The 14,420-nt window shown below is 36.4% G+C and overlaps 1 protein-coding gene across 1 annotated transcript in view; it reads right to left on the minus strand.

The window, feature by feature from the left end:
• LOC133656315 (huntingtin-interacting protein 1-related protein-like) overlaps positions 1 to 14,420 on the minus strand; it is an 86,027-nt gene that overhangs the window by 46,280 nt on the left and 25,327 nt on the right. Inside the window, exons 6-15 of the mRNA XM_062057341.1 lie at positions 12,386 to 12,466; positions 12,248 to 12,324; positions 12,101 to 12,162; positions 4,947 to 5,087; positions 4,821 to 4,878; positions 4,668 to 4,743; positions 1,009 to 1,131; positions 814 to 939; positions 562 to 745; positions 411 to 499 (exon numbers count right to left, since the gene is read on the minus strand). Of these exons, the coding sequence (XP_061913325.1) occupies positions 411 to 499; positions 562 to 745; positions 814 to 939; positions 1,009 to 1,131; positions 4,668 to 4,743; positions 4,821 to 4,878; positions 4,947 to 5,087; positions 12,101 to 12,162; positions 12,248 to 12,324; positions 12,386 to 12,466 (1,017 nt within the window). The remainder of the gene's footprint in view (positions 1 to 410; positions 500 to 561; positions 746 to 813; positions 940 to 1,008; positions 1,132 to 4,667; positions 4,744 to 4,820; positions 4,879 to 4,946; positions 5,088 to 12,100; positions 12,163 to 12,247; positions 12,325 to 12,385; positions 12,467 to 14,420) is intronic.

A 14,420-nucleotide genomic window follows, 5' to 3' on the forward strand; every position in this document is an offset into this window, starting at 1 on the left:
CTCCTAATTAGTCTGCTGACGTATGCAGTAACATATTGTGTCATTTATCTACCTATTATTTTGTCAACATTATGAGGGACAAACTGTAAAAATGGATTATTAGTCTACTTGTTCATTTACTGTTAATATCTGCTTATTTTCTGTTTAACATGTTCTATCTACACTTCTGTTAAAATGTAATAATCACTTATTCTTCTCTTCTTTGATACTTTACATTAGTTCTGGATGATACCACAAATCTAGGTATCGATCCGTATACCGTACAACCCTAGGTGGGTACCGTCCAAGCAACGTTATCATGGACGCCCCTGCTTATTTCAGCAGGACAATGCCAAGCCACGTGTTACAACAATTGACGAATTACGCAGCGTGCCAACTTCACTGGTTTTGGGTCCTGTAATTAAAGGTACCTTCTTCATGAGGTCGGCGTGGCTCGTCACCAGCTCGGCGTGCTTGTCCTTGAGCTGAGTGAACCGGAACTCTGCCGCCTGCGCTCGGCCTGCCGAGGGAGACAAGTCAGCGTCACCTGAAGGCCCGCGGGAGAAACCAAACGGCGCTCACCGTCCGCCTCCTTGAAGCCGAGCTGAGCGCCGGCGCTTGCCATGTTGGCGCTCCTCAGTGCCTCCACCTCCATCCGCAGGTGTTCGTTATCCACCTGGGCCATCTGCTTGTGGGTGCTTTGCTCCTCCACCTCCGCCTCCAGGTGTTTCACCTGGCCCCGGAGCTCCGTGACACACCTCTGAGCCTGCGGACACGAGCGTGGAGTACCTTAAGGTTCTGTCTTAGCTTCTTCCAGCAGTAATCCTGACTTACCTCAGACTTGATGAGCTCGAGTTCTGGTTTCAGGACGTCGAGTTCTCTCCTCAGAATCTGGTTCTCCGCCCCCTGCTGCTCCCACTGGTCCACCTCAGGCACTCCCATCTGACTGAGCGTGAAGTACTGCCGGGACAACAAGACAGTGTCATCTCACAAACAACAATAACTTGCATTTATTCCCACAAACAGAACCTGTTGCGAGTCCTTAAGCTCCGGTTGCGGATCTTCAACACCAAAGCGATCTTCGTTGGCCATCACCACCACGGGCCTCTTATACTCGGCCAAGGCGGCGGCACGCAGGAAGTTGGGAGGAGCCTTTGTCAGGATGAAAGGTGATTGATTGATTGATTGAGACTTTTATTAGTAGGTTGCACAGTGAAGTACATATTCCGTACAATTGACCACTAAATGGTAACACCCGAATAAGTTTTTCAACTTGTTTAAGTCGGGGTCCACTTAAATTGATTCATGATACAGATATATACTATCATATATACCAGGGGTCACCAACGCGGTGCCCGCGGGCACCAGGTAGCCCGTAAGGACCAGATGAGTAGCCCGCTGGCCTGTTCTAAAAATAGCTCAAATAGCAGCACTTACCAGTGAGCTGCCTCTATTTTTTAAATTTTATTTATTTACTAGAAAGCTGGTCTCGCTTTGCTCGACATTTTTAATTCTAAGAGAGACAAAACTCAAATAGAATTTGAAAATCCAAGAAAATATTTTAAAGACTTGGTCTTCACTTGTTTAAATAAATTCATTCTTTTTTTTCCTTTGCTTCTTATAACTTTCAGAAAGACAATTTTAGAGAAAAAATACAACCTTAAAAATGATTTTAGGATTTTTAAACACATATACCTTTTTACCTTTTAAATTCCTTCCTCTTCTTTCCTGACAATTTAAATCAATGTTCAAGTAAATTTTTTTTTTTTTATTGTAAAGAATAATAAATGCATTTTAATTTAATTTTTCATTTTAGCTTCTGTTTTTTCGACGAAGAATATTTGTGAAATATTTCTTCAAACTTATTATGATTAAAAATCAAAAAAATTATTCTGGTAAATCTAGAAAATCTGTAGAATCAAATTTAAATCTTATTTCAAAGTCTTTTGAATTTCTTTTAAAATTTTTGCTCTGGAAAATCTAGAAGAAATAATGATTTGTCTTTGTTAGAAATATAGCTTGGTCCAATTTGTTATATATTCTAACAAAGTGCAGATTGGATTTTAACCTATTTAAAACATGTCATCAAAATTCTAAAATGAATCAATCAGGAAAAATTACTAATGATGTTCCATAAAAAGATTCGAATTATCCAGTTTTTCTCCTTTTTTTCGGTTGAATTTTGAATTTTAAAGAGTCGAAATTGAAGATAAACTATGTTTCAAAATTTAATTGTCATTTTTTTCGTGTTTTCTCCTCTTTTAAACCGTTCAATTAAGTGTAAATATCATTAATTATTAATAATAACATAGAGTTAAAGGTGAATTGAGCAAATTGGCTATTTCTGGCAATTTATTTAAGTGTGTATCAAACTGGTAGCCCTTCGCATTAATCACTACCCAAGAAGTAGCTCTTGGTGTCAAAAAGGTTGGTGACCCCTGATATATACTATCATCATAATACAGTCATCACACAATATAATCACATTGAATTATTTACATTATTTACAATCAGGGGTGTGGAGGGGGGGGGGGGTAGGATATGGACAGCAAGTAGTGGACATAGAGAGAGAGAGAGAGAGAGAGAGAGAGAGAGAGAGAGAGAGAGAGAGAGATCAGAAGGCATAACAAAAAGTATCTGCATTTGATTGTTTACATTTGATTGTTTACATTTGGTTATTAGCAATCCGGGGAGGGTGTTAGTTTAGGGTTGTAGCTGCCTGGAGGTGAACTTTTATTGCGGTTTTGAAGGAGGATAGAGATGCCCTTTCTTTTATACCTGTTGGGAGCGCATTCCACATTGATGTGGCATAGAAAGAGAATGAGTTAAGACCTTTGTTAGTTCGGAATCTGGGTTTAACGTGGTTAGTGGAGCTAGGTCATTGAGGGAAGGGTTCTTTTTCTTTCTATATAAATCTGAATCATTGTATGATTAAATTACATTAATGACAAAAAATTATATACTATTTACACTACAATTTTATAAAATTTTATTTACATAATTTTTATTTTATTTTATTTATAATAAATTAAAAAATAAATAGATAACAAATAAATATTGTATTATATTTTGTAATATTTATTGTGTATTATATACATATTATATTGAATAATAAACATATATTCTATATAATATTTATTATAATTATATTTATTCATGTATATAGTTACTCATTATTATAATTTGTTTTATAAAATATTTTATTGAAAATAGAACAAAACAGATGAAAAATACATTTAAAAAATCTATATAATTGTATGATTAAAGTACATTAATGACCAAAAATAATATATTATTTACACTACAATTTTATAACATTTTATTTATAGAATATGTGTTATTTTTATTTATCTATAATAAATAAAACAATAAATACATAATAAACAAATATTTGGTTACTAGGGTTCAATCCCCACCTTCTACCATCTTAGTCACATCCGTTGTGTCCTTGGGCAAGACACTTCACCCTTGCTCCTGATGGGTGCTGGTTAGCGCCTTGCATGGCAGCTCCCGCCATCAGTGTGTGAATGTGTGTGTGAATGGGTGAATGTGGAAATACTGTCAAAGCGCTTTGAGTACCTTGAAGGTAGAAAAGCGCTATACAAGTATAACCCATTTATCATTTATTTATTTATTATATTTTGTAATATTTATTTTGTATTATATATATATATATCTTATATTGAATAATAAACTTATATTCTTCATAATATTAATTATAATTATAGTTATTATTTATTTATGTACTCTATATAGTTATTAATTATTATAACATTTTTATAAAATATTTTATAGAAAAAAGAACAGATCCGAAAATCTGAATAATTATTCTATAATTCTATAAATATATTTTTATTATAGTTTTTAATATTGTATCATATTGATTTAATATATATAATAAATCATTTATAAAATATTCTATAAAAATAGAGCACAACAAATCCAAAATATATACATTCATTAAAAACAAATATTAGTTCAATAAATAAAAAATAATGATAATAATCAACGAAAAAAAAGTTAGAATACAATTAATAAATTAAATACATTTACAAAAAATATATACTTTTTTTTTTCTTTGTGCCTCTGATGCTAAAAACTACAGTACAGAAACATATGGGGAAGACAACAACAACTATATATATATATATATATATATATATATATATATATATATATATATATATATATATACACAGGTATATATGTACACACACACATATATACATATATATATACACATATATACATATTAGGCTGTGAATCTTTGGCCGCCACACGATTTGATTCGATTCTTGGGGGTATTGACTCAATTCAGAGTCGATTCTCGATTCAAAATCAACACTTTTTTTTAATAACATTGGGTGCGAGTTCTACATTGAACTACATTCCTCCAGCAAATAAATAATAGCTCTGATAAATTTTTATATTACTTAAAACAAAAAACTGGTTTTGTTTAATACAATTCTACCCAAACATTTAATAAATTCAACAATACATCAACAACATGATTTGCCTGAGAGTCTGGACAGAACAGATTAAAAAAATATATTATTTTATTTTTTTAATTGATTAAAAATTGCGATTGATCCGAAAATCGATTTATTTTTTTAATAATACACATCGGACGTGAAACATTTTTACTGGGACGCCTCTACCCTAACATGATGTAAAAACCTGTCACGCACATCCGGGAGATCCGGGATCTGGATGATACTTTTGAAGAACTCCATCTCTCTGGCTCTGTCGAAGAACTGCTTGAGGCTGCGGAGGAAAGGACAACAACTTTTTAACATGGCTCATGGATGTCGAATAAAAACTTTTGAGAAATGGCTTGGGACCTGTTAAACAGTTCCCGGAATCTATCTCTGTGTCCAAGAAGAACGTCGTGCGCGATGCCTGCGGGCGGGAGAAGACGGCGCCACGTGAGAGGTCTTGGTTACGGCGAGCAAGCGGAGATCACTCACGGCTGTGCAGCTTGAAGAGCAGGATGACGCAGAAGTGGTAGAGGAAGCTGCACTCCGGGATGAGCGGGATGAGCGGGATGAGTCGACACTGTCCGGCCGGAGTGTTGGCTTTGGCTCCGTTGGTGTCCAGCTGGCGGAAGACTTTTGGACCGGACCAAGGGAGTGCGGCGGCGTTCAAAAGATGCAAAACAACAAACTATTAGACGTGTGTTGTGGTGGTAATATGTCTGTTTGTGAGGGAAAAAGAAGAAGAAAAAAAAAAACAGGCTTTGCTACACATCTTAAAATGTAGCCTGGGGTTCTGTGTTCCATCCAACAGACTAACGTGGGGGCTAGCCTAGCATGATGTAGTTGGGAAAATGTGAGCGTAATGTTAGCATGGAGCTAACATAGCTATGCTAGTGTTACTATTGTTTTTGGCTTTGTGTAAAAAAAAAAAAAAAAACAGGCTTCACTACACATCTTAAAATGCAGCCTAGAAATATGCCGCTTTTCAAGTTTGGAGATTTGATCATGTCATTCAAGGAGAAACATCCTTCCCCATGGACATACTGTTTATGGGGGGACATTTTTTTAAAATTCAGGCTTCGCTACACATCTTAAAATGCAGCCTAGAAATTTGCCACTTTAACTTTGGAGATTTGATCAGGTTATCCAAAGAGAAAAATCCTTCCCCATGTACATATTGCTTCTGGGAAAAGAAAAGAAAAAAACAGGCTTCACTACACATCTTAAAATGCAGCCTAGAAATATGCCGCTTTTCAAGTTTGGAGATTTGATCATGTCATTCAAGGAGAAACATCCTTCCCCATGGACATACTGTTTATGGGGGGAATTTTTTTTTTTAAATTCAGGCTTCGCTACACATCTTAAAATGCAGCCTAGAAATTTGCCACTTTAACTTTGGAGATTTGATCAGGTTATCCAAAGAGAAAAATCCTTCCCCATGTACATATTGCTTCTGGGAAAAGAAAAGAAAAAAAGCAGGCTTTGCTACACATCTTAAAATGTAGCCTGGGGTTCTGTGTTCCATCCAACAGGCTAATGTGGGGGCTAGCCTAGCATGATGTTGTTGGGAAAATGTGAGCGTAATGTTAGCATGGAGCTAACATTAACATAGCTATGCTAGTGTTGCTATTGTTTTTGGCTTTGTGTAAAAAAACAAAAAAAAACAGGTTTCACTACACATCTTAAAATGCAGCCTAGAAATATGCCGCTTTTCAAGTTTGGAGATTTGATCATGTCATTCAAGGAGAAACATCCTTCCCCATGGACATACTGTTTATGGGGGGGAAAAATAAAAAAATTCAGGCTTCGCTACACATCTTAAAATGCAGCCTAGAAATTTGCCACTTTAACTTTGGAGATTTGATCAGGTTATCCAAAGAGAAAAATCTTTCCCCATGTACATATTGCTTCTGGGAAAAGAAAAGAAAAAAGCAGGCTTTGCTACACATCTTAAAATGTAGCCTGGGGTTCTGTGTTCCATCCAACAGGCTAATGTGGGGGCTAGCCTAGCATGATGTAGTTGGGAAAATGTGAGCGTAATGTTAGCATGGAGCTAACATAGCTATGCTAGTGTTGCTATTGTTTTTGGCTTTGTGTAAAAAAAAAAAAAAAAAGGCTTCACTACACATCTTAAAATGCAGCCTAGAAATATGCCGCTTTTCAAGTTTGGAGATTTGATCATGTCATTCAAGGAGAAACATCCTTCCCCATGGACATACTGTTTATGGGGGGGGGGGGGGGGGGGATTTAAAAATTCAGGCTTCGCTACACATCTTAAAATGCAGCCTAGAAATTTGCCACTTTAACTTTGGAGATTTGATCAGGTTATCCAAAGAGAAAAATCTTTCCCCATGTACACATTGCTTCTGGGAAAAGAAAAGAAAAAAGCAGGCTTTGCTACACATCTTAAAATGTAGCCTGGGGTTCTGTGTTCCATCCAACAGGCTAATGTGGGGGCTAGCCTAGCATGATGTAGTTGGGAAAATGTGAGCGTAATGTTAGCATGGAGCTAACATTAACATAGCTATGCTAGTGTTGCTATTGTTTTTGGCTTTGTGTAAAAAAAAAAAAAAAAAACAGGCTTCACTACACATCTTAAAATGCAGCCTAGAAATACGCCGCTTTTCAAGTTTGGAGATTTGATCATGTCATTCAAGGAGAAACATCCTTCCCCATGGACATACTGTTTATGGGGGGAAAAAATTAAAAAATTCAGGCTTCGCTACACATCTTAAAATGCAGCCTAGAAATTTGCCACTTTAACTTTGGAGATTTGATCAGGTTATCCAAAGAGAAAAATCTTTCCCCATGTACATATTGCTTCTGGGAAAAGAAAAGAAAAAAGCAGGCTTTGCTACACATCTTAAAATGTAGCCTGGGGTTCTGTGTTCCATCCAACAAGCTAATGTGGGGGCTAGCCTAGCATGATGTAGTTGGGAAAATGTGAGCGTAATGTTAGCATGGAGCTAACATTAACATAGCTATGCTAGTGTTGCTATTGTTTTTGGCTTTGTGTAAAAAAATAAATAAAATTTTAAAAAGGCTTCACTACACATCTTAAAATGCAGCCTAGAAATATGCCGCTTTTCAAGTTTGGAGATTTGATCATGTCATTCAAGGAGAAACATCCTTCCCCATGGACATACTGTTTATGGGGGGGGGAAATTAAAAAATTCAGGCTTCGCTACACATCTTAAAATGCAGCCTAGAAATTTGCCACTTTAACTTTGGAGATTTGATCAGGTTATCCAAAGAGAAAAATCTTTCCCCATGTACATATTGCTTCTGGGAAAAGAAAAGAAAAAAGCAGGCTTTGCTACACATCTTAAAATGTAGCCTGGGGTTCTGTGTTCCATCCAACAGGCTAATGTGGGGGCTAGCCTAGCATGATGTAGTTGGGAAAATGTGAGCGTAATGTTAGCATGGAGCTAACATTAACATAGCTATGCTAGTGTTGCTATTGTTTTTGGCTTTGTGTAAAAAAAACAAAAAAAAAACAGGCTTCACTACACATCTTAAAATGCAGCCTAGAAATATGCCGCTTTTCAAGTTTGGAGATTTGATCATGTCATTCAAGGAGAAACATCCTTCCCCATGGACATACTGTTTATGGGGGGAATTTTTTTTTTAATTCAGGCTTCGCTACACATCTTAAAATGCAGCCTAGAAATTTGCCACTTTAATTTTGGAGATTTGATCAGGTTATCCAAAGAGAACAATCTTTCCCCATGTACATATTGCTTCTGGGAAAAGAAAAGAAAAAAGCAGGCTTTGCTACACATCTTAAAATGTAGCCTGGGGTTCTGTGTTCCATCCAACAGACTAACGTGGGGGCTAGCCTAGCATGATGTAGTTGGGAAAATGTGAGCGTAATGTTAGCATGGAGCTAACATAGCTATGCTAGTGTTGCTATTGTTTTTGGCTTTGTGTAAAAAAAACAAAAAAAACAGGCTTCACCACACATCTTAAAATGCAGCCTAGAAATATGCCGCTTTTCAAGTTTGGAGATTTGATCATGTCATTCAAGGAGAAACATCCTTCCCCATGGACATACTGTTTATGGGGGGACATTTTTTTTAAATTCAGGCTTCGCTACACATCTTAAAATGCAGCCTAGAAATTTGCCACTTTAACTTTGGAGATTTGATCAGGTTATCCAAAGAGAAAAATCCTTCCCCATGTACATATTGCTTCTGGGAAAAGAAAAGAAAAAAGCAGGCTTTGCTACACATCTTAAAATGCAGCCTCAAGTTCTGTGTTCCATCCAACAGGCAGCTACAAATGTGGGAGCTAGCCTAGCATGATGTCGCTGGGAAAATGTGAGCGTAATGTTAGCATGGAGCTAACATGGCTATGCTCGATTTGCTATTGTCTTTGGCTTTGTGTAAAAAAAATAGATATAAATGAAAACAGGCTTCACTACACATCTTAAAATGCAGCCTAGAAATATGCCGCTTTTCAAGTTTGGGGATTTGATCATGTCATTCATGGAGAAACATCCTTCCCCATTGACATTGCTTCTGGAACTAAAAAAAAAAAAAAAGAAAAAAAAAAGGAGGCTTCGCTACACATCTTGAAATGCAGCCTAGAAATGTGCCGCTTTTAAACTATGGAGATTTGATCATGTCATTAAAAGAGAAACATCCTTCCCCGTGGACATATTGCTTTTGGGAAGAAAAAAACACAAGCAGGCTTCGCTACACATCTTAAAATGCAGCCTTGAAATATACCCCCTTAATTAGCCTAGCATGATGTCGCTGGGAAAATATGAGCGTAATGTTAGCATGGAGCTAACATGGCTTTGCTCGATTTGCTATTGTGTTTGGCTTTGTGTAAAAAAAATATATAAATAAAAACAGGCTTCACTACACATCTTAAAATGCAGCCTACAAATATGCCGCTTTTCAAGTTTGGGGATTTGATCATGTCATCCAGGGAGAAACATCCTTCCCCATGGACATATTGCTTCTGGAACAAACAAAAAAAACAAAAAAGAAAAAAAAAAGAGGCTTCGCTACACATCTTGAAATGCAGCCTAGAAATATGCCGCTTTTTAACTATGGAGATTTGATCATGTCATTAAAGGAGAAACATCCTTCCCCGTGGACATACTGCTTTTGGGAAGAAAAAAAACACAAGCAGGCTTCGCTACACATCTTAAAATGCAGCCTTGAAATATACCCCCTTAATTAGCCTAGCAAGATGTCGCTGGGAAAATATGAGCGTAATGTTAGCATGGAGCTAACATGGCTATGCTCGATTTGCTATTGTCTTTGGCTTTGTGTAAAAAACAAAAACAAAAAAAAAACAGGCTTCACTACACATCTTAAAATGCAGCCTGGAAATATGCCGCTTTTCAAGTTTGGGGATTTGATCATGTCATCCAGGGAGAAACATCCTTCCCCATGGACATATTGCTTCTGGAACTAAAAAAAAGAAAGAAAAAAAAAGAAAGAGGCTTCGCTACACATCTTGAAATGCAGCCTAGAAATATGCCGCTTTTTAACTATGGAGATTTGATCATGTCATTAAAGGAGAAACATCCTTCCCCATGGACATATTGCTTTTGGGAAGAAAAACACACACACAAAAAAAAGCAGGCTTCGCTACACATCTTAAAATGCAGCCTTGAAATATACCACCTTAACTAGCCTAGCATGATGTCGCTGGGAAAATGTGAGCGTAATGTTAGCATGGAGCTAACATAGCCATGCTAGTGTTTTTGGCTTTGTGTAATAAAAATAATAAATTAAAAACAGGCTTCACTACACATCTTAAAATGCAGCCTAGAAATATGCCGCTTTTCAAGTTTGGGGATTTGATCATGTCATTCATGGAGAAACATCCTTCCTCATGGACATATTGCTTCTGGAAGTTTATTAAAAAAAAGAAAAAAATTAAAAAAGGCTTTGCTACACATCTTAAAATGCAGCCTAAAAAATATGCCGCTTTAAGTTTAGAGATTTTATCATTTTATTCAAGGAGAAACATCCTTCCCCAGGGACATATTGCTTCTGGGTCAAAAAAAAAAAAAAAAAAGCAGGCTTCGCTACACATCTTAAAATGCGGCCTAAAAAATATGCCACTTTTAAGTTTAGAGATTTTAGCATGTTATACAGGGAGAAACATCCTTCCCAAGGACAAATTGCTTCTCGGGAAAAAATAAAAAATTAAAATTAGAAAAGCAGGCTTCGCTACACATCTTAAAATGCAGCCTGGAGTTCTGAGTTCCATCCAACAGGCAGCTACAAATGTGGGCGCTAGCCTGGCATGATGTCGCTGGGAAAATGTGAGCGTAATGTTAGCATGGAGCTAACAAAGCTATGCTAGTTTTGCTATTGTTTCTGGCTTTGTGTAAACAAAATAATAAATGAAAAACAGGCTTCACTACACATCTTAAAATGCAGCCTAGAAATATGCCGCTTTTTAACTATGGAGATTTGATCATGTCATTAAAGGACAAACATCCTTCCCCATGGACATAATTGCTTTTGGGAAGAAAAAAAAACACACAAAAAAAACAGGCTTCGCTACACATCTTAAAATGCAGCCTTGAAATATACCCCCTTAACTAGCCTAGCATGATGTCGCTGGGAAAATGTGAGCGTAATGTTAGCATGGAGCTAACATAGCCATGCTAGTGTTTTTGGCTTTGTGTAATAAAAATAATAAATAAAAAACAGGCTTCGCTACACATCTTAAAATGCAGCCTTGAAATATACCCCCTTAACTAGCCTAGCATGATGTCGCTGGGAAAATGTGAGCGTAATGTTAGCATGGAGCTAACATAGCCATGCTAGTGTTTTTGGCTTTGTGTAATAAAAATAATAAATAAAAAACAGGCTTCGCTACACATCTTAAAATGCAGCCTTGAAATATACCCCCTTAACTAGCCTAGCATGATGTCGCTGGGAAAATGTGAGCGTAATGTTAGCATGGAGCTAACATAGCCATGCTAGTGTTTTTGGCTTTGTGTAATAAAAATAATAAATAAAAAACAGGCTTCGCTACACATCTTAAAATGCAGCCTTGAAATATACCCCCTTAACTAGCCTAGCATGATGTCGCTGGGAAAATGTGAGCGTAATGTTAGCATGGAGCTAACATAGCCATGCTAGTGTTTTTGGCTTTGTGTAATAAAAATAATAAATAAAAAACAGGCTTCACTACACATCTTAAAATGCAGCCTAGAAATATGCCGCTTTTCAAGTTTGGGGATTTGATCATGTCATCCAGGGAGAAACATCCTTCCCCAATGGACATAATTGCTTCTGGGAAGAAAAAAAACACACACAAAAAAAGCAGGCTTCGCTACACATCTTAAAATGCAGCCTTGAAATATACCCCCTTAACTAGCCTAGCATAATGTCGCTGGGAAAATGTGAGCGTAACGTTAGCATGGAGCTAACATAGCCATGCTAGTGTTTTTGGCTTTGGGTAGAAAAATAATAAACAGAAGCAGGCTTCACTACACATCTTAAAACACAGCCTGAAGTTCTGCCAGCTACCAATGTGGAAGCTGTAAATCGGATTTTTTGTGTGTTTTTTTTTTTTAGCAAATATGCTAACCTAGCATGACGCTGCCGTTAAAGTAGTGTTGTTAGCACGTAGCTAACGTAACTGTGCGTGGAAAGATGGAGTCCAACCTGTCTCGGACATCTTCAGCGCAGCTTCAAAACAATCCAACAGCTCCTGCGTCATATCCAGCCTGCAGCCCACACACAAAAAAAACCCCACAATGATGCCACAGCTGCGGGGGAAACGACACGCGGTTTCGGCGGTGGGCACTTTACACGTTGTCCATGTCGCCTCCCGCTTCCCGGTGCAACGTCTCGTCCGAGGCCTCCAGGTTGCCAGGAATGGTTTTGTGCTGCGCGGGAAAAGAGGCGTCAGTGTCCGTGCTCGTCAGGAGGCGAGGGATGTTGCGTCACCTTGCCGTGGAACGCCATCTTGAGGCAGAGGAACTTGGCGGACAGGGCGACGATGTGGCCGTATCGGTCGTGCAAGTTGCCCTGCGTTGTGGCAAAACTCATATAAGTCACAGTCATGTGATTTATGCTGTATTGCTTCTCGTCACTGCATTAGCCCTGCTAAAGTCCTGCTTGGGTCTTCCTACGTCGTTCCCAGAACATGGGACAAAGGCTGCTGTGATTATTTGTCTTGTGGTCAAAGGTTACTCTACAAATGGGTTCCTTTCGTGATTGATGCTGTATTACTGCCTTAACCTAAACATTCCTGTTCACAATCAACCCTTTCTCTCTCTTCTCACATTCCCAGGGCGGATACAAAGATCTTGAACAGGGGGTGTCCAGGGCCACATGCTGAAAACTCAAATCATGCGGGGGCCATTTGGATATTTTTTATTTTAAAAACCAATACAATGTATATTTTTTTTAACCTTTTGGTCCCAGGGACCCGGAAGGGTCTCAGTCATAAAACATGTTAAAAAATAATATATATATTTTTTTAATTTAACGATGGAGGTTAATTTGTGCCTTTCGTACGAAAGCTTTTTTTTAGAGATGTCCAATAATATCGGCAGATAAATGCTTTAAAATGTAATATCGGAAATTAACGGTATCTGTTTTTTTATTATCAGTATCAGTTGTTTTTGTTTTTTTTTAATTAAATCAACATAAAAAACACAAGATACACTTACAATTAGTGCACCAAGCCAAAAAACCTCCCTCCTCCATTTACACTCATTCACACAAAAGGGTTGTTTCTTTCTGTTATTAATATTCTGCTTCCTACATTATATATCAATATATATCAATACAGTCTGCAAGGGATACAGTCCGTAAGCACACATGATTGTGCGTGCTGCTGGTCCACTAATAGTACTAACCTTTAACACTTAATTTGACTCATTTTCATTCATTACTAGTTTCTATGTAACTGTTTTTATATTGTTTTACTTTCTTTTTTATTCAAGAAAATGTTTTTAATTTATTTATCTTGTTTTATTTTATTAATTTTTTAAAAAAGGACCTCATCTTCACCATACCTGGTTGTCCAAATTAGGCATAATAATGTGTTAATTCCACGACTGTATATATCGGTATCGGTTGATATCGGTATTGGTAATTAAAAGTTGGACAATATCGGAATATCGGATATCGGTAAAAAAAAAAAAGCCATTATCGGACCCTACTTTTTTTGACACTGAATTCATGTAACTAAATTTTTTGTGTTTGAATTTTGTGAATTTAATTTTTTTTTACATCAAATTATGCAGACAATTTCATTGAAAAAAATTCAGTGTAAAAAAAATTCAGTGTAAAAATTGTTTACTGTAAAAAACATTTTAAGGTTCATGAGCTTCATGAATTACTGCGAGAACTAGGTGTCAGCAAAAAAATATATTTATAAAAAAAATTGTTACCACTCCACTTCAATTTAAAGACAGCATAAGTCCATTCCAGATGTTTAATAATAATTAGGTTATTTTTTTCCTACCTACCATTGTTCTCTGACTACAAAATAATACAAAAATAAAATAAAAATGAAATAAAATAAAATAAAAATAAAAATAAAATAAAATAAAATAAAATAAAATAAAATAAAATAAAATACAAATAATATATATATATATTTTTAATTTAACGATGGAGTTTAATTTGTGTCTTTCGTATGAAAGCTTTTTTTGACACTGAATTCATGTAACTACATCTTTTGTGTTTGAATTTTGTGAACTGAAGTTTTTTTTACATCAAATTATGCTGACAATTTCATTGAAAAAAATTCAGTGTAAAAAAGATTCAGTGTAGGGATGTCCGATAATGGCTTTTATGCCGATATCCGATATTCCGATATTGTCCAACTCTTAATTACAGATACCGATATCAACCGATACCGATATATACGGTCGTGGAATTAACACATTATTATGCCTAATTTGGACAACCAGGTATGGTGAAGATAAGGTCCTTTTTAAAAAAATTAATAAAATAAAATAACATAAAT

This window comes from Entelurus aequoreus, linkage group LG08 (assembly GCF_033978785.1).
Source record: "Entelurus aequoreus isolate RoL-2023_Sb linkage group LG08, RoL_Eaeq_v1.1, whole genome shotgun sequence".
Classification (NCBI taxonomy): Eukaryota; Metazoa; Chordata; class Actinopteri; order Syngnathiformes; family Syngnathidae; genus Entelurus; species Entelurus aequoreus.